At 34.2% G+C, this 19917-nt stretch overlaps 2 protein-coding genes and 1 pseudogene across 2 annotated transcripts; all 3 read left to right on the top strand.

Annotated features, from left to right (window-relative positions):
- The first annotated feature begins 303 nt into the window (after positions 1 to 303).
- On the top strand, positions 304 to 4044 carry LOC143542453 (calcium-dependent mitochondrial ATP-magnesium/phosphate carrier protein 2-like). Its single transcript, XM_077035034.1, has 4 exons — positions 304 to 924; positions 1762 to 2544; positions 2625 to 2715; positions 3635 to 4044. Exons 1-4 carry the CDS (start codon positions 495 to 497, stop codon positions 3825 to 3827), a joined length of 1497 nt encoding a protein of 498 aa, XP_076891149.1. The 5' UTR covers positions 304 to 494; the 3' UTR covers positions 3828 to 4044.
- A 1474-nt stretch (positions 4045 to 5518) lies between these two features.
- LOC143542440 (pentatricopeptide repeat-containing protein At5g61800 pseudogene) lies at positions 5519 to 7163 on the top strand (annotated as a pseudogene).
- A 1254-nt stretch (positions 7164 to 8417) lies between these two features.
- Positions 8418 to 9595, top strand: LOC143542436 (uncharacterized). The gene is made up of 4 exons (XM_077035021.1): positions 8418 to 8438; positions 8539 to 8675; positions 9136 to 9420; positions 9502 to 9595. Exons 1-4 carry the CDS (start codon positions 8421 to 8423, stop codon positions 9593 to 9595), a joined length of 534 nt encoding a protein of 177 aa, XP_076891136.1. The 5' UTR covers positions 8418 to 8420.
- Positions 9596 to 19917: the final 10322 nt, after the last annotated feature.

Below are 19917 nucleotides of genomic sequence, written 5' to 3'. Positions count from 1 at the left end.
ATGGCTTTTTGAAAAAACATATAAGTCAATAAACATTTTTCAAACTCAATTCTAAATATGCTGCATCTCTTCTAGCTTCTTGCCGGTTATTAATATACTTTCTTTGTTTTGTTGATAGTTAAAAAAAATAATAAAAATAAAAAAGTTTGGAGAGAGAGAACGGAAAGTATCTTTCACACCCACCCACCCACCCACCCACCCACCCACCTGGATTCTCTACGTGTCTGGATCCATCTTTCCACGATGTTTTCATGCCCACTGTATTCTCGGGTCTTCCCACTCCAAATATTTGACCCAGAAGTCACTCAATCGGGTCAAATTATTGTCAAAGAAAGAAAGAAAGAAAGATTCTACGAATATTATTATATCTGTCTGTCTACTACTACTGTATGCGTTTCATTTCTCCAACCTAATTATTCCACATACAGATCTAACTATTTATTAGGGCTGCATGATTTCAATCAATTTAGGGTTTTTTGTTCATTAATTAACTAATGGCATCACCGGCAATTAAACACTCACCGGATCACCACCGTCTACCCGCGGGATGCTGCAATCCGGTGAAGAATCAAGGTCCGGTGACAGTAGACCACGTGCTGTTAGCCTTACGAGAGACAAAAGACGAACGAGAGTTAAGGTTTCGAGGCTTGTTCGGCTTTTTCGACACCTCCAACGTTGGCTACTTTGATTCTGAGCAGATCGAAGCCGGGTTGTCGGCGTTGCCGATTCCCTTGGATTATAAGTATGCTAAGGAGTTGTTTAGGGTTTGTGATGCGAATAAGGATGGGAGAGTTGATTATCAGGAGTTTAGGAGGTACATGGATGCTAAAGAGCTTGAACTTTATCGGATTTTTCAAGCGATTGATGTCGAACATAACGGCTGTATTTTGCCAGAGGAGTTGTATGATGCTTTGGTTAAAGCTGGTATTATATCATACTTTGATATTTATTATGTTGTGTGTGGTTTAATTTAGTTTTGCAATGAGTAGATGTTAGATAGCAGTTAATAGTTCACAATCACACACAGTTATATGGCTCGTGCGATCATTTTCGTCTGTAGTTCGAGCGTATGATATGACGTTTACCCTTTCTAAAATTTTGATTTCTCTTTTTGTAGACGGATGAATCAAAATTTTATCAAGGGTAGTCGTTAACAGCAGTCTCTTTGTAGTTTGGTTGCAAAAAGCACGCGATGCTGTGATCCCAACAGCCAAGCGTGATACGCACTATATGAGGTTTTTGTTATAAAAAAATATTAATATTTTGCATTTTAATCATGAACTTTTAAACATTAAAATATAGCGTATCCTCGTCATCTTAGTCTAATTTGTTCAAATACTAAAAGTTTATTTGATGGTCAAAATTGTTCCATTAAATTTGAAAAACTTAGATCCATGGCAATCGATTGTGAAATTTGTTAAAACACTAGATAAGTCCCAACATCACGCGTAAGATCACATATAACCGCATCGCGCGATGCGATTTTATCAGCACATCATGTGATGTGTGCATTATGCGCTCTTAATGCACACATATTAGAACCAAGCTCTGTACACACTGGGGTGTCATTAGGAGCAGTTGCTCTATCTTCCAGGATAGAAGAAAGATTTGCCCCCATCATATCCCCCTAGACCCTACCAAAGTGCTTGCAACAAGTGAAACTTTACTGTGTATGTTTGTTTGTTTGTTCTCGGTACATAAAGCATTTCAGTTCTTTAAGGTGTCTTCCTCTTATTAGCCATGGCAGCTCTTCATTTGCAGGGATTAAAATTGATGATAAAGAATTTGCTAGCTTTGTGGAGCGAGTTGACAAAGATAACAATGGCGTCATAACTTTTGAAGAATGGAGAGACTTCCTTCTTCTTTATCCACACGAAACAACACTTGTAAACATCTATCAATACTGGGAACGTGTATACCATGTAGATATAGGTGAACACGCCACAATTCCAGCTGGCATTAACAAACACGCTCACGCCAGCAGATACTTGATCGCCGGTGGGGTTGCTGGAGCCGCTTCCCGGACTGCCACCGCCCCACTTGACCGCCTGAAAGTCATACTTCAAGTTCAAACCTCTAATTCTTCAATTAAGTCAGCAATTATTAACATATGGAAAGAAGGTGGTGTGTTATCATTTTTTAGAGGTAACGGATTAAACGTTATTAAAGTTGCACCTGAAAGTGCTATTAAGTTTTACACTTATGAAATGTTGAAGAATTTTATCGGTCGGGACGATAAGGGCGATATTGGAACTTCAGGGCGGCTTATTGCTGGTGGTTTGGCGGGTGCGGTTGCACAAACCGCTATTTATCCAATGGATTTAGTGAAAACACGTTTGCAAACATTTGTTACTGGCCCCGGGCCCGGAAAGGTACCAAGTTTGGGAAAACTTTCAAAGGATATATGGGTTAATGAGGGGCCTCGAGCTTTTTATAGAGGGATTATACCTTCTCTTTTTGGGATAATTCCTTATGCGGGCATTGATTTGGCTGCTTACGAGACTTTAAAGGAGATGTCAAGAACATATGTTCTTCATGATAGTGGTATGGTTTGATAATATCATTATTGAATTTTGAAATTAATTATGTGTTGTGATATAATAGTTGTTAGATTTGTCTTGCAGAACCTGGTCCTTTGGTGCAATTGGGTTGTGGGACGGTTTCGGGAGCTCTTGGTGCCACTGTTGTATACCCGTTGCAAGTTGTCAGGACAAGGTAAGATTCACTTTTGTTTGTTAAGAAGGTTAATTGACCAAAATACTCTCGTGTGCATTGCACATGACTGGATTTATCTGACAAATCTAATGTTGTTATTGGATAGGACGAAAAGTGTGATAACATATGAACTTCAGGATGCTTTTGTACTTAATGAAGTTAAAGGGCACAATATTCAAGTTATCTTATACATAAAGGACGAAAACTGTAATTTATTCTATATTATTCTTTTGTAATTTTTGGAGGGTAAGTTTAAATACATATCTTCCAGAAGTCCAAAGTTTCATATATATAGTATATTTTTGAGTTACATAATATTGTATTAACACTTTGAGGACGCTCAAAATATCATTTTTTTTCGTACTAAATTGAACAAAATCAGTTACTTACAAACAATCTATTTTACTGTATAAAGGAAATGAACACTATGCACTGAGATTTAGCATATATATGAAATTTTGTACATGTAAAATGATATATGTATATGTAACTTTTTACTTGCTGAAGGATATATATGTAGGGTTTGGATTAAATACAAATTAAATTAACGTGCTAATTGTGTGTATCAAGTAGTGTAATTATATATACAACATAGTGTAATTATAGTCTAGTGTAATTACACTACGATGTAATTTCATAATTACACTACTTGATTTGCACAATTAGCACGTTAATATAATTTGTATATTAGCTTTCCCCTATATACATAATTATATACTTGCAGAAGGATATACACTAAAATAATTTTTTTCTAGAAATAGTAAGATTACGAAACAATATTATGATAGAAATAAATCTAAATTTTTTAATATAATGATTTAGAAGATTTTATCATACCTGCATTAGCTTAATTTTTTTATTTGACCGTCTCAGGACTTAAAAAAACAACTCGGTTAACTTGTGATAATGTGGTTTTCAGAATGCAAGCACAAACGCCAAGTGGTTCAACCGCTTACAAAGGTATGTTCGATGTGTTCCTGAAAACATATCAAAAAGAAGGTACTAGAGGGTTCTACAAAGGACTTGTACCTAATCTTCTGAAAGTTGTACCGGCAGCCAGCATTACATATTTGGTTTATGAGACCATGAAAAACACTTTAGATCTTGAATGATTTCTGCCGACATTGATGCTGACGAATACGAATAAGATTCTTGAATTGTTTTGAGTTGCATAATCAACTGTATTTTCACTCGGGATTTGGATTTTTGTAGCAAGAGGGTTACCTACTGGAATATCTCATTTCTAATTGTGTATTATTGAGACTAGATAATTGACCCATGTATACTAACACTATATAGGTCATCCCCATATTTGAATATATCACAGTTTGCTGCTAATTCTCTCTTACATAGTTACATTGATACATGTTAAATTTATGAACTTTTTGCGTGTTTGTATATGGCATTTATTAAGCATCATCTGATATTGATGGGCGATGATCTATGATCAGCAGTTGTGAATATATATTGATGTAATTTTCTTAATGGCCCTCTTGTCTTTTTTCTCAAATTTAGCCTTATGGTAATGCACCACATAAGATTTATCTGGAATCATGTGGGTCAAAGACGTATTCGCCTTATACATTCTTCTCTTGATTCAATTGTTTGTTGCAGACCGTTATACTTGCACTCACCTATCTGGGACTATGGTTTGATTGTTTTTATGTTATGTTGATTGTTCATTGTTGAATGGTGCCAAGACTTTAGATATTTGGGTGTTGATTTATTTAAACTGAATGCTAGTGATATATCCGTTCTTACTTCTTACATGACATCTATCTGCACTGCAACTCTGTGGGTGTACTCATATCAGGGATAACAATATAAGATAGTCGGGTGCGATTGGCATGATTTGTGCCTGGATTTGATTTCATATTTATAAACATTTGAGCATTCCCTCCTGTTTACTGTTTCTCAACTAGAATTTGTGATTAGTTTAGCCCCAACTTTCGCAATCAAACTCACAATTCAATGAACTTTACTTTAGGATGCTAAATGAGACGTGTCAACAGTCTGGCAAGTGAAACACGACATAAACTAAAAAAACCGCACCATGCACATGAACCCAAAAACACACAGGTATTCGCAGTTGACACTAACCATACTATGTACATGCACGCTTCTTTTTAACATCTAATAATGTTACAAGAAGTTTAAAGTTATGACAAAAACACATTATCAATTATTAAAAAAATATAAAAATAAACCAGTCAACTAACGAACATGTGCAACTAGAGATGAGATCGTTACCATGTCGGTACCGACCGGTACCGGTACCAAAAATCCCGATTCCGGAAAATCGCAAAATTCTTGGTACCGGTACCGAAATTTTCGGGTTGGTTACTGGTATTTAAGGTAAAATTCGGGAAATACAGGTAACGCTGTACTGTACCATACCGATACCCAAACTCAATTTGGTACCGGTACCAATCGATACTGGTGCCGAATTTGCTCATCTCTATGTACAGCCCATTAAAAAACCCAATTTGCACATGAAAATACCTGAAATTAGGTTTTTTTTTTCTATACCAAAAAGTTGATCTTAACATGCCCGGGTATAGAGTACCCGGTTCTATACCTTACCCAGAATCGGTGATGCCAAATATGGTTTTCCTAGCCAATAACCATCCGAGCATAGCCAATATACCTGATTGTAACTGAACCTGATTTCATACCCCCAACCGGGTATTAGAGATTCCCGATTCAACACAATGGGACCAAACCCATTTAAACAAACCGAAAACTGTATATATCACGTTAGATGATACCGCATTTCAAAATATCGAACCCAAGAAGATGAAACTAAACCCCAATGATCTACTGCAAACAATCAACTGATCTCATTCAAACCCTCAAACACCATTGCAAATCAATCACCCAAATCCACCAAACCCATTCTCAGTTCATCACCAGAGGCCTCATTTCTCTTCACCCATCCACCATTTCACACCTACTCACCACCATTCTCCACACCTTCAATTCTTTAATCCACAACCCAATTCCACACCATTACCATTACCATTACCATTACCCACTCAACATCTTCAACCAAGTAACCAACCCATCAACCTTCTGTTGGAACACCATCATTCGCTCCCACACCCTCCTTTCCTTACCCCTACACGCATTGTTTCTCTTCATACAAATGCGCAGGCGACTTGCGCCTCCAGACGCGCACACGCTCCCTTTTGCTCTCAAAGCATGCGCGCAGCTTAATAACATTTCCTTTGCGAGAACGGTTCAGTCTCTCGGTTTGAAACTCGGGTTTATGACGGATGTGTTCGTGTGTAACAATCTTGTTAATGTGTATGCTAATTGTGGGTGTGTTGATGACGCGTACCAGGTGTTTGATGAAAGTCCTGTGAGAGATGTGGTTTCGTATAATGTGATTCTTGATGGGTTTGTGAAGGCTAGGGACATTGAACGTGCGCGCCGAGTGTTTGATGGAATGGCTGAGAGCGTTAGGGATGGGACGACCTGGGGTACGATGTTGGCGGGGTATGCGCAAATGAAACGTTGTGATGAGTGTTTGAGTTTGTATGATCATATGGTTGTTGTGAACGCGCCTTGTGATAACGTATCGTTGGTTTCTGTTCTCTCGGCTTGTGGACGGTTGGGGAAGCTGGAAAAGGGGAAACAAGTGCATGATTATGTTAAACGTAATGGAATTCGAATAGATTCGTTCTTATGTACCGCATTAGTGGACTTTTATGCCAAATGTGGGTGCATAGAAACCGCAAGAGACATATTCGAAGCTAGCCGTGATAAGAACATATTCACTTGGAATGCAATGCTTGTTGGTTTGGCTATGCACGGTTATGGTGAAATGCTACTAAGTTATTTCACGAAAATGGTTAAGAACCGAGTTAAACCAGACGGGGTGACCTTTCTTGGTGTCTTGGTGGGTTGCAGCCATGCTGGTCTTGTTAACGAAGCAAGACGACTTTTTGATGAGATGGGGTCAGTTTATGGTGTATCTAAAGAGCGTAAACATTACGGATGCATGGCAGATTTGCTTTCCCGTGCTGGTTTGATCAAAGAAGCAGTGGAGATGATTGAGAGTATGCCAATGTCGGGTGATGTGTTTGTTTGGGGCGGTTTGCTTGCAGGGTGTAGACTTCATGGGAATGTTGAGGTTGCAGAGAAAGCTGCAGAGAATATTACGGAGATAAGTCCTGAAGATGGTGGAGTTTATTCAACGATGGCGGGTATATATGCGAACGCAAAGAGGTGGGATGATTTGACAAAGATAAGGAGGTTGAGGGATTCAAGGAGGGTGAAGAAGAATGCTGGATGTAGTTTGATTCAGCTGGATGGTGTTACACATGAGTTTGTGGTGGGTGATGATCTGCATCCTCAAACTGAGGAGATATATTCGGTTTTGAATTGCATTGGACAACAACAATTTCAAATGCAGCTTTAGATGGAAATTAACACTGAATTCGAACACTTCGAAGACTATATGTTAATGAGTTTAAGATTTATATATATGAAATAGTAGTTATAGTATATGCTAGAGTGGTGTTTCTTTTCTAAGTTTCAACACAGCATGAAGAAGTTTATTTCGAGAAGCAAAACGTCTTCGCTTATCAAAAGAGCATATCATCTGGTAAATCGCTAAGCTCGATTGGAGGTGGAATTGAAACCAAGCCAATTGATTGTTCTACCGTTCACACCACTTACTATAATAGTCGTAGCTCATACAAGTCTTTTCATTGCATATGTAGCTGATGTTGTTACATTCATCACTGCTTATAAATATAAGACATATTATTAATACATATAAAAGAGAACTTGGGTGCCGCAAGTGTCTGATTGGGTCACTTAGCGGCACTTTAATGGTCACTTTAGTTTTTTTTTAATCGTTTATGTTTTTGTTTTTTAGTTCCGGTAACATAATGAAAATAACGTAAATCAATCAAATGCCAATTTGTTTTTTTTTCTTTTTTTGTTATAGCTCCGGTATCGTAACAAACATGACAGTTGCCGACCGAATTCGCGTAGACTCACCGTATTTTGTTTTAGTTCCAGGGCTATAACGAACGTAACGGAAACAACCAAATGCCAAATTGTTTTTTATTTAGTTTTAATTACTGCGATGGAGACCAACCGAATTTGCGTAGACTCGCCAGCTCAACGATTGACAACGCTTAGGTTTTACCAATGCCCGAGTTTTACCAACCATCACCACGCCATTGGTCAGCCTCAATTTTTTATACTTTTTTTTTGTTTTAGTTCTGATATATAAATCACGTAATCGATGTGCCCCAGCGCAATGTTCATATACTAAATTCAATTAGTGAATTTCTCATATAAAATGGACAAAATACAAAAACATGCATATATATATAAGTACGGAGTATTAGTTTTAGTTTTAAGTAGTAAAAAAATAAAAAATAAAAAAGTATTAGAATGAAGTGCGGATAAAGACAAAGACAGGACACAGTTGATTGGGTAACTAGATAGTTCAAGAATCCAAACACAGTGTCTTGTGTCAGGAAGACCATGACGCGTTACTTCCAGACTTCTCCAGCAAAACCGGTACACGTGTTCCCTGACACGTGTCTTCATCTCCTCTTCTGGAAACTACGTTTCTTTCCCAATACATAACATACACACACCCTGCACACCACCATCATCAGCAGCAGCAACAATTAATAATAATCCATCAACGATTCGTTCTTTGCACAAAAGTTACAACTTCAATGGCACACAGAGCAGCTGTGTGTAAATAATAAATTAACTGCATCAATTAATATGTATAAAGTTAACCACTAATTTCATTAAGTAACTTGGTTATTTTCGTTTATATAAATGTTGCAGAATTTATTGAAATCAATGGTGAACCGGTCTAGATCAGGAAGCCTTGGATTTGCTACTTCAACCTCCCCCAAGTTGAAGGCTTTCTCCCCTACCGCCGATCACGCCTATCATCATCATCATCAATATCCCAAACCAAAGTAATATCTTCTACTTCACTTTATTATAGAAGTGTAAACGATTCGAGTCGAGCCCGATCTCTCAATGCAAGAGCTTAGCTTTTGTTTTTACCCCCTTAGAACTTCATAGTAGAACTTCATAGCTTGGCTTGTGAGTCGTTTTTTAAACTCATGCTCGAACTTAGACTAGTTTATTATTTAGATTTTATATTCTACTTATATATTATTTTATATTTATAATTATGTTTTTTATACATGATCAATTATTTTTATCATATATACGTAATAATACTTGCAATATAGATGTAATGTATTAACATTAACAAAATGAGCTTTAATAAAAGCTCAAGCTCAAACAATCAAACTAGCCTAAGGAGCTCAGCCGGTTACCTCGATTACACCCTGAATTCCAACCATCAAATTCACATTGTCTTTTGATTTGTTGCTAATGAGAGTGATCATTTGTGGGTGAAATGATCAGATCGTTGAAAGGCGACTACGTACCGGTGTACATCTCACTGGGGTTGATACTAATGTCGGTTAGCATAGGGACATACACGGCGACGCACCAGCTGAAGAGATCTCCGAATGTGTTCGTGAGGAAATCGAAGCGAGAGACTCTGCCGGAGCTGGTGGAGCCGGAGAAGGTTGCCCAAGAGTCTGCGGAGTTCATTAACAAGTCCTTCTTCAGGAAAATCGCCCATGTGCAGGATGCGGACCGCCAGGATATCATGGCTGATCCGATCCGTGGCGATACTTGCGCAATGTATGATTAAGTTTTGTAATTAATTTAGTGGATTAGACTAGCTAATTTACAGGATAATGATGTTGGGTTGGTGAATTGCAGGCACCAGAAGAAGCCGTATGTGGAGTCGTTGAAGTCGGTGGGAGTGGAGGTGGAGAAGAAGCCGTTTGTTGAGCCTCCTCCATTGAAACACTGAAGCTGATGCCTTGAAAGGATTCAAGGATGATGATCTTTTGTTTGTTGTTTAGCAAGACTGGTTTAAGATCAAATGCTGTGTTTGTAAATATATGTTTTAACAAGTTTCAACTGTGATCATGGATTTGGGGTTACAAAATAGTTTTTTTTATTCGAAATCGTACTGATCCTTTCCTTATTAGAATCTATTGATTTCTCTCTTGAAGTCACCTTGGTGAGATTTCTATACATTCAATCTACTAATGAATACATAGCTACTTATGAATACATAAATTTAAACACAGTTAAATAAAAATTGAAAGATTTTCTAGTAATTGTTCGTTTGGAAATTTCTCAAAAAGCTAGCTTTAGGGACGAAGCATAACTAGGGCCTCCCCCCCCCCCCCCGGTTTTTTTGCGCGACAGTGTTAAAAAACCATTTCTTTGCCCAAAAATTTGTATACGTAGTGTAAATTTATTCGGTTTTGGCTGAAAATTCCCAGAGTTTATGATTTTTGCAATACATTTTGAGTCCGGCTCCTGACAAACTTGTTCAAGCTTCATCACTGCATAGGTTTCTCTCTTTATCGGAACAATAGGGCCGTTATACTCATTACTAACCTTTTCGAAGAGTTGAAGTTTCAAGGTATATATTTTTTATCTGAGGGAATCAATCATCAGATGAAGAATTAGGCCAAAAATTAGTATAGAGCTATTAACGAAATTTTAATTGCTAATTTCATACTAGATTAATGAAGAACACTAGGTGTAAATGAACGGATATGTGTTAGTCATTGAGTAATTGTATTAGAGGGGAAAGGGCACTAGTGTGGGTAAGGTTTATGGGTTGCTTACCACATGACAAACCCATCCCTAACTATATGGGTAGTTTGCCAAATTACAATTTGTAGCAAAGTTTTACCACATCGCAAATCCATTGGAGGTGTTTGAAAAATTAAACACCCATTAATATTTCAATGAAATTTTAATTTTAATTACATTTAATTGTTTTTTTATTTTTAAATTTAAACAAAAAAAGTTTTAGAGTACTTATGGGTATGTGTTTCCACTTGCTTTATGATTATGGGTACTTAAGGGTATAAATATGATAATTGTGCATGATTGGTCGGTGCATGAGTACTACCTATGAGTGCCCCTTCCCCTCTTATCTATCTCTTATCGAACACTATAGAGAATCTAAATTTTTTTAAATATTATTTCTAATTTATATTTCAATATATTTCATCTAATACTCTCACCCTTATATTTTTTTTCTTTAATAGAAAAGAGAAGATATATACTAGACGCTTAGAACAGAAATATAAACTGTTGATGGGGCAACAAGAGGCAAGGACAACAAAGCTACGGTAAAATATAAGTAGTCACTAATATAGCAAGAAAAGAGAAGGCATGACAACATAGCTATGGTGGCCTAAGCAAGATATTCATAAGTTACATATGTAGTAGCACAACGATAAAATATAAGTAGTCACTAATGTGATAGCACAACAATGACATAGAAAAATTGTTAATTAAAACATTATTTGCATGTGTGTCCAATGCATCACGATAACCAAAAACCAAAATAAGAGAGATAAAATAGTTACATGATCGTATAGCTGTAAGTCCGTTCGATAGCGTCTGTGAACGTCTGGTAACGTTTGTCCGGTTACGTCCGGTAATGTTCGTCCGGTATCTTTAGTGTTTAGATTTATCAAATATTGTAATTTAATTTTGGAATTTCTAGTGTTATTAATCACTTTGTATTACTACACGTGTCTGATGTCTCTTATATTATACTGATCCACTTTATGTTAATATATTAAGTATTAAGTATATTTGGATGTTATATGATGTAATTTCAAATTTGTAGGTGAAGTTGTTTAGATTTATGTTTGGTATTAATATGTAACCGTTTACATTTGTCCACTAGTGTTTACCGTTTATATTTGTCCATTAGTGTTCGTTGTCCATTAAGTTTTCACATGTTCGGTTGTCCATTAATCTCCATTAGTGTACGTTTGTTCATTATTGTCCGTTAACGTCCGTTATAATATTAACGGATGGACATGGACGGACACGAAAAAACTCAATTTCTTAATGGACGGACATGGACATGAATTTTACGGTAGAGTGTTCGTGAACCGTCCATTTGTCCGTCAAAAGCTTAATTGTGACATTCGTCAATTTCGGGTCTTGTTTGTATTCGTTTATGCATTGTTTTACGTTGTAAACCGACCCATTTTGTAAACCGAAACTCATGATATATAAAATATTGGATTTTTATGTTACCAAATTGTTCCCATTTGTTTAATTTGAAAAACCTCTTTTACGGATTCGAAAATGGACTTAAAACGAGCAAATTACATCAAAAACGAACTTTCGGACGCAAAACGAACCAGTAGACGAGCTGGGCCAGCCCCCCCCCCCCCTCCCTCGAGCACGCCACGCCGCGCGACCAGAGGGCCAATGGGAGGCCGCGCGGCGTCTAGGGCCTCCTGTACACCATTTCGTTTTTGTTTGTTGTTTGTTGTTTTGTGCTTTGCTTGTTTGTTTAAACAACCTATTTTCATGCAAAACATAAAAGAGAATCTTGTAAATAAGCTTTGACCCTTACCCTATATATACACACTCATCTTCTTCATTTTACACTTGCTCTTACTCCTAATTCTCTCTCAAATCCTCTATAGATTCAAGGTTGTTTATTTATGTATTCTTGAAGGTTTGACTTCTCAAGTCAAATTAACTATAGTCTTTCATTCTAACTTGTTCATCTAATATTACTAACACTTGAATATGGTGGTACAACATATATATATAATACACACCCCTTGTTACCTTTGTTAGTTACTTCACCGACTCCGGTTGGTTAAGTTTCGAACGTCATAAGGCAAGGCTTCATGCAGGACTTTGAGTTCTTGATATATATATACACACACATAACTTATTTATACATATTATTTATGCCTAACTTCTGCTCATTTTAGTTTGTTAGTCAAATTTACAAGTCTTGAATATGTGGAGACCATCGATGAACTCATTGTGAGATGGAAACCGAACCAAACCGAACTTTTGTTAAAAAGACTTGTTGTTGACTTTTTAGTTGTAGAACTTAAATATTTTCATTTGTACATTATTATACAAGATCTATGATGTATGGGTATGTGGAATCCATCTATGAACTTGTTGTGAGATGAAAACCGAACCGATCCGATTTTTACTCGCTTAAGACACACAAGTGTGTTTTTAGCTATCAAGACTTGTATATTTCTTTAAAAATAGTTTACAAACTGATTTTTATTATTTTCTTAAGTACTTGGAAATGTTGGATCCAACTTGATCTCATAACAAAGTTTGGACCGACAAAACCGAACACTCGCTTAACGTATGTTGTTAGTTCTAAACAATAGATTTACATACTTGGTTAAGCCTTATAAAGTTTTTGTGAGTTATCTCATAACTATTAATATTTTGGAAAGTTGACTTTTGGTTTGACCATTCGTCAAGACCCGAACCAACAACCCGAACACTCGTTAAAGACCCATTTTAGTATCTTTAGCCCAATGGAACTTGCATTTTAGCATTTTCCCCACCTTATTACTTAACATTGGTTAAGTAAATATTAAGATTAGATACTTTAACCCGGTTTTGAGCAAACTTACATTTTTAAAAGGGTTACGATTATAAATTCTTAAATAGTTACATTTTAAACCTTGAACTTTAATTGTTTACTTTTTGCAACAATTATTTTATTTAAAGATCTTCAAGACAACCTTTCTAAATCCAAGACTTTATTTTATTTATGCTTCATACGTTAAACTCGTCGTTCCGGCAAATATCCAAATAATCAATCTTTCAAATTTATTACTTGAACGTGATTAACTTCATACCCCGTTTTCTATCTTTTGTTTTGGGGGTGACATTTCATCTTATCTAAACTAAATGTTTCATACTTGGGTCTTAAACCACAAACGTTGTTGGACACTTTACTTGAATAATTGCTCGATTTGGTGTTTTATGCTTATTTGCCTATGTGTTTATCGCTTTTGTATGGTGGAACTATAAATCCTAGACCATTTGGCAACCCCTCATGGCAAGGTGTCGTTAACGTAATGCAATTAACGATAACTATAAAATCCTAAACTATTTGGCATCCCCTTATCGTTGGGTGTCGCTAACTTGTTAGCGATAACTATTTTATCCAAGTTTATAGCTCTTATTTAATGTTTCGTATACTAGTTTTGTGGCTTTTCTTACTATATATACTATTGTTGCTCAAACTTATGAATTGCTCACCAACCTTTGTGTTGACAAACTTTATTTTATGAAATGCTACAGGTTTACATCTTGGTTGATTTTGGATGCTTGAAGAAAACGTCACGGATACCATTAGGATATTAGCAAAAATGAACAATATTTGATTTGCTACATTTTGTTATATTTTGTTGAGACTTGTTATGAATATTGTTATGTGACATTTTCGATGTTGTGAAATGAAATGAGTTTATTAAATATTGTCGCTTTAATAGTGACATGTGCTTATGGGTAATCGTTACATCTCGGCATGTTTCGCCGTCTTTGGTCGGGGTGTGATATTAATGGGCGGACACGGACATGCTCTTGTCCGATCCGTGTACACCCCAACCTGATGGTGATGAGAAAAGATGGAAACCAACATCTCTTAGCGAAAATAGTGAATGTGATGTTAAGGGAGAGAAAAGAAGTAAGCAAGAATTTTTAAGAGTAATGAAAAGCTCATAATACATGTATATTATTGATTAACTATTTGTATGAGTACAATGGGCATAATTTTATGAAAGTACACCTATTATTATTTTGAACAAAACTCAATATGACATGTATTTGTAAATAAATAAAATGAATTTTGCGATGTTTCAATTGGACTAACAAGAGTAAGCTACCTCATATTAGCATGTGTAAACTAGTGAACAGAATGCATAGCTACGATTTCTTTTCTTTAGATATATAATAAGGGTCGTTTGTAAACATTCGATAGAGATGGTGATGTTATGGAATCATGTTGGAAGCTGGAGGGCTGAAGTACAAACTAAGACGTATATATTGCTTCGTTGTATAGCAGAAGAATGAAAGTGATCTTGATACACATGGAGATATAAGGAAATGTGGAGATAATTACAAAAGAATTCTAATAAAATCATATATATCCTAGTTAAGATTTGTTACGTATATAAAATTTATCATAGTTATCTTCTTTTAAATTTATGACATTTGAATATCTATGAATATGTCAAAAAAATTCCATAATTATCTTTCTTGTTCCTAAAATAATATAATGTGAATTTTAAATACTTTATCAGGGATACGCCAATGCAAAGGTCGGCTAAAAGGTACCAAACGTACTACGGACAATATGCCTTGTTTGAATGTACATATCGGTTCGTGGATTTGTTGCCATCTCCTTGGCCCATTATGTCACCCATCTGGTAGCCGGATGATCTGGATGGAAGTTTTAATGAAGACAAACGAATTGTTTTTTTTTAATAAATTAGCGTGATTCAAGCTGACTTGTTTATATTTATTATAATATCATACATAAATGTTCGTACCAAAGTTGGGATGAAATTAGTACAAGCTCTTTTGTTTCATCGAATGCAAAGGTCGGCTAAAAGGTACCAAACGCACTATGGACCAATGTTGTTGAGATCGGACCGGACCGGCCGGTCGAACCGGTCCGACCGGGATTCGGTCCACCAACCGGTCCGGTTCACATAGTTCGCTCGGCTGTTTTGGAAACCGGCCGGTCCGAACCGGTTCGGCCGGTCGGACCGGAAAACCGGACCGGTTGAACCGGTTTTCTATATAAAAAAATATTATTTTTTTGAAAAATCATTTTTTAGGCTTGACCTGCCATTTTTTGAGCAAATGTGTTCGGCCGGTTTGACCGGTTGAACCGGTAAACCGGTAGGCCGTCCGGTTCGGCGTCCGGTCCGGTTATGAAAACATTGCTATGGACAATATGCCTTGTTTGAATGTACATATCGGTCCGTGGATTTGTTGCCATCTCCTTGGCCCATTATGTCACCCATCTTGTAGCCGGACAATATGGATGGAAGTTTTGATGAAGACAAACGAAATGGTTTTTTAATAAGTTATTGTGATTCAAGCTGACATGTTTATATCTATTATAATATTATACATACATGACCGTACCAAAGTTATGATGAAACTAGTACAAGCTTTTTTGTTTCATCGAATGCAAAGGTCGGCTAAAAGGTACCAAACGCACTATGGACAATATGCCTTGTTTGAATGTACATACCGGTTTGTGGATTGTTGCCGTCTCTTTGGCCCATTATGTCACCCATCTTGTAGCCGGACAATATGGATGGAAGTTTTGATGAAGACAAACGAATTGGTTTTTTAATAAGTTATTGTGATTCAAGCTGACGTGTTTATATCTATTATAATATTATACATACATGACCGTACCAAAGTTATGATGAAACTAGTATAAGCTCTTTTGTTTCATCGAATAACAATGATTCTATCAATGGACAAGGAAACTAGGTGAAAGTTGGGACGAAACTTCTTTGAAAATAAACTTATAAATATGAGGTAACTTCATGTTGTTGATCATAGTATATAAACCGCATTTATAAACCGCTAATGCACCATATAAGTTACATGTAACTCTCTTTCCACCTTACGAGCCCAGTTTAAGTGTCTAGGTGTTTGGATATTTAAAATTCAAAATTTCCAAAACTCTCTTCCTCAAAGTCAAATAAATCGAGCTCCTAAATATATCTTAGGAATCTTTATTGCCTTTGGGGGGAGAGCTATGGACATATTGAATTTTACATTGATTATTCTTAGTTTGATTAATTCAACCCGTATACCTTCTTGTCACATGCTCATTTGATTTTCTATCACTATTTGCATTAGGTAAGTTTAGTACTTTTCTGTAGCTTACAACCCGTCACTAGCGTTCTCACTTTAGCACGATTTTTTGAACCCAGCTTAAACATTGGCTGTTTAGATAGTTAAATTCAATTTTTTCTGAACTCTCTCCCTCAAAGTCAAATAAATCAAACTCTTAAAATTCGGGAATCTTTATTGTCTTTGATGGAAGAGCTTAGAACATGTTGAATTTTACTTTGATTACTCTCGCTATGATCAATGGAACCTAGGATACCTCGTTATGAGCTCATTAGTTTTGCTATAAAGATTGGCATCGGGTAAGTTGAGTATTTTTCTATAACTTACAACCCATCACTAGCTTTAAATTTATCACTTCGATCGACACCACATTTTTAACCCAATTTAAACATTTGGATGCTTTCATACTTTAAATTCCAATTTTCTAAACTCGCACTCCCAAAGATTCAAAGTCATGTAAACCGATCTTCCGAATATAATTTAGGAATCTTCATTAAGGAAAGAGTTCATGCCACGTTGGATTTTACTAGCTCGTTTAATTTGCTATGGCATTCATGACATTTGAATTTTATGAAAATCTACATATACTTTATTCTAATAAAGTAAAATAATTGTGCACACTTGTCATGTTTTGGTTAATTCTCACAACTTGTTTCCCTCCAAAACTAAGATATTAATTAACCTTAATATATGTAATAGATCAATAATTATTCATTTTTCTTTTACTCTCTATTTATATTATATGTATATATTTTTATAAAAATAAATATTAACATATTATTTTACTATATATTCCAAAATACTGGAAATCCAAAAATTAACAACAAACCATGTTTGTCAAAGATTAAAAAGAATATAATTTCAAATGCTATCATTAACGTAATGTACTATGTATATCGTAGAATGTTGTAAAAAAACAAAACTCGAATATACTTTCATTTTACAAAGTAATTTTTTTTATCATTAAATTATAAATATATGCTTTAAAGTCGATCATTTTTTTAAATCAATCAATTTATCTATTATTATTATTATTATAAATTGTCATATAAATTTATAAATTATAAATATATACTTTAAATCTATCCATTTATTTTTTCGGTTAATTTAGTAAACTATATATATGTTAAAATGTAATGATAGTATATACTAATTACTTTATGACATAACAAAGTTTATCATATTAATTTATGAAAGAGTTCATGCCACGTTGGATTTTACTAGCTCGTTTAATTTGCTATGGCATTCATGACATTTGAATTTTATGAAAATCTACATATACTTTATTCTAATAAAGTAAAATAATTGTGCACACTTGTCATGTTTTGGTTAATTCTCACAACTTGTTTCCCTCCAAAACTAAGATATTAATTAACCTTAATATATGTAATAGATCAATAATTATTCATTTTTCTTTTACTCTCTATTTATATTATATGTATATATTTTTATAAAAATAAATATTAACATATTATTTTACTATATATTCCAAAATACTGGAAATCCAAAAATTAACAACAAACCATGTTTGTCAAAGATTAAAAAGAATATAATTTCAAATGCTATCATTAACGTAATGTACTATGTATATCGTAGAATGTTGTAAAAAAACAAAACTCGAATATACTTTCATTTTACAAAGTAATTTTTTTTATCATTAAATTATAAATATATGCTTTAAAGTCGATCATTTTTTTAAATCAATCAATTTATCTATTATTATTATTATTATAAATTGTCATATAAATTTATAAATTATAAATATATACTTTAAATCTATCCATTTATTTTTTCGGTTAATTTAGTAAACTATATATATGTTAAAATGTAATGATAGTATATACTAATTACTTTATGACATAACAAAGTTTATCATATTAATTTATGAAAGAGTTCATGCCACGTTGGATTTTACTAGCTCGTTCAATTTGCTATGGCATTCATGACATTTGAATTTTATGAAAATCTACATATACTTTATTCTAATAAAGTAAAATAATTGTGCACACTTGTCATGTTTTGGTTAATTTTCACAACTTGTTTCCCTCCAAAACTAAGATATTAATTAACCTTAATATATGTAATAGATCAATAATTATTCATTTTTCTTTTACTCTCTATTTATATTATATGTATACATTTTTATAAAAATAAATATTAACATATTATTTTACTATATATTCCAAAATACTGGAAATCCAAAAATTAACAACAAACCATGTTTGTCAAAGATTAAAAAGAATATAATTTCAAATGCTATCATTAACGTAATGTACTATGTATATCGTAGAATGTTGTAAAAAAACAAAACTCGAATATACTTTCATTTTACAAAGTAATTTTTTTTATCATTAAATTATAAATATATGCTTTAAAGTCGATCATTTTTTTAAATCAATCAATTTATCTATTATTATTATTATTATAAATTGTCATATAAATTTATAAATTATAAATATATACTTTAAATCTATCCATTTATTTTTTCGATTAATTTAGTAAACTATATATATGTTAAAATGTAATGATAGTATATAATAATTACTTTATGACATAACAAAGTTTATCATATTAATTTATTAGTTTTTTTATCAAGGATTGTTTCGAGTTTTTTGTGGAACTTAATTTTGGTTTTTATGGGTCAAAAAGTTGGTAAATAAATTATTTGGTACTAGTTAACTACATTTATGTCAAAATTTGCTACGGGTAAAAAATGGGAAATCTATGCATTTTTAAAAGTTTGAGAATACAAATAGACTTATCGTCAAATTTGTTACGGGTTCAAATTGTTGATTTGAAAAAGTCAAACGGATGAAAGTTAGAAGTTTAAACATGATTTGGGTTTCAAATTTATTTTCAAGGGCATTTTAGGAAATAATTAAAAGGTTCGAGATTTGACAAATTGACTATTTTTCCTTCGAATATTAAAATTTAAGAAGAGAATGCAAAAACTTTCGACATGTCAACCTAGGCCTATCAATGCTTCTAACTTTTATCAAATTTAAAATATTTATGCCAGCCTTAACTTTTCATTCAGTTGTGATCAGAACGTTATATAGGAAGCATGTCATGCAAAATTATGCTCAAATTATGAAAAATATTCACAAAATTTAATGGTTAACATGTTATTTTTATGTTGTCATTATGACAAAGTCGAGAAGCTCCTTGAAACTTATCAAAATCTTTTTCATGGTTTAGCTTAGAAAAACATCCGTCGTTACAATCTAATTTTCTCATTTCCTTCGATTGGTGGTAAATTCAATAAATATAACGCTCATTCTGTATTTAGGCTAAGTGGTTAAACTACTATCATATGAGAAGTCTTATTTCCTAAATTGGTTCATAACCAAAATTCTTTCAATTATATGTATATGATAATAAAAATGAAATTTTCAATACAAAGAGCGTTCTCGGGTACGTTTTTGC

This window comes from Bidens hawaiensis, unplaced genomic scaffold (genome assembly GCF_021521415.1).
Source record: "Bidens hawaiensis isolate Kalapana, Puna unplaced genomic scaffold, B.hawaiensis_p1.1 tig00012849_1, whole genome shotgun sequence".
NCBI lineage: Eukaryota > Viridiplantae > Streptophyta > Magnoliopsida > Asterales > Asteraceae > Bidens > Bidens hawaiensis.
The sequence above is the reverse complement of the archived record's forward strand: the minus strand, read 5'-3'. Positions and strand labels throughout refer to the sequence as shown.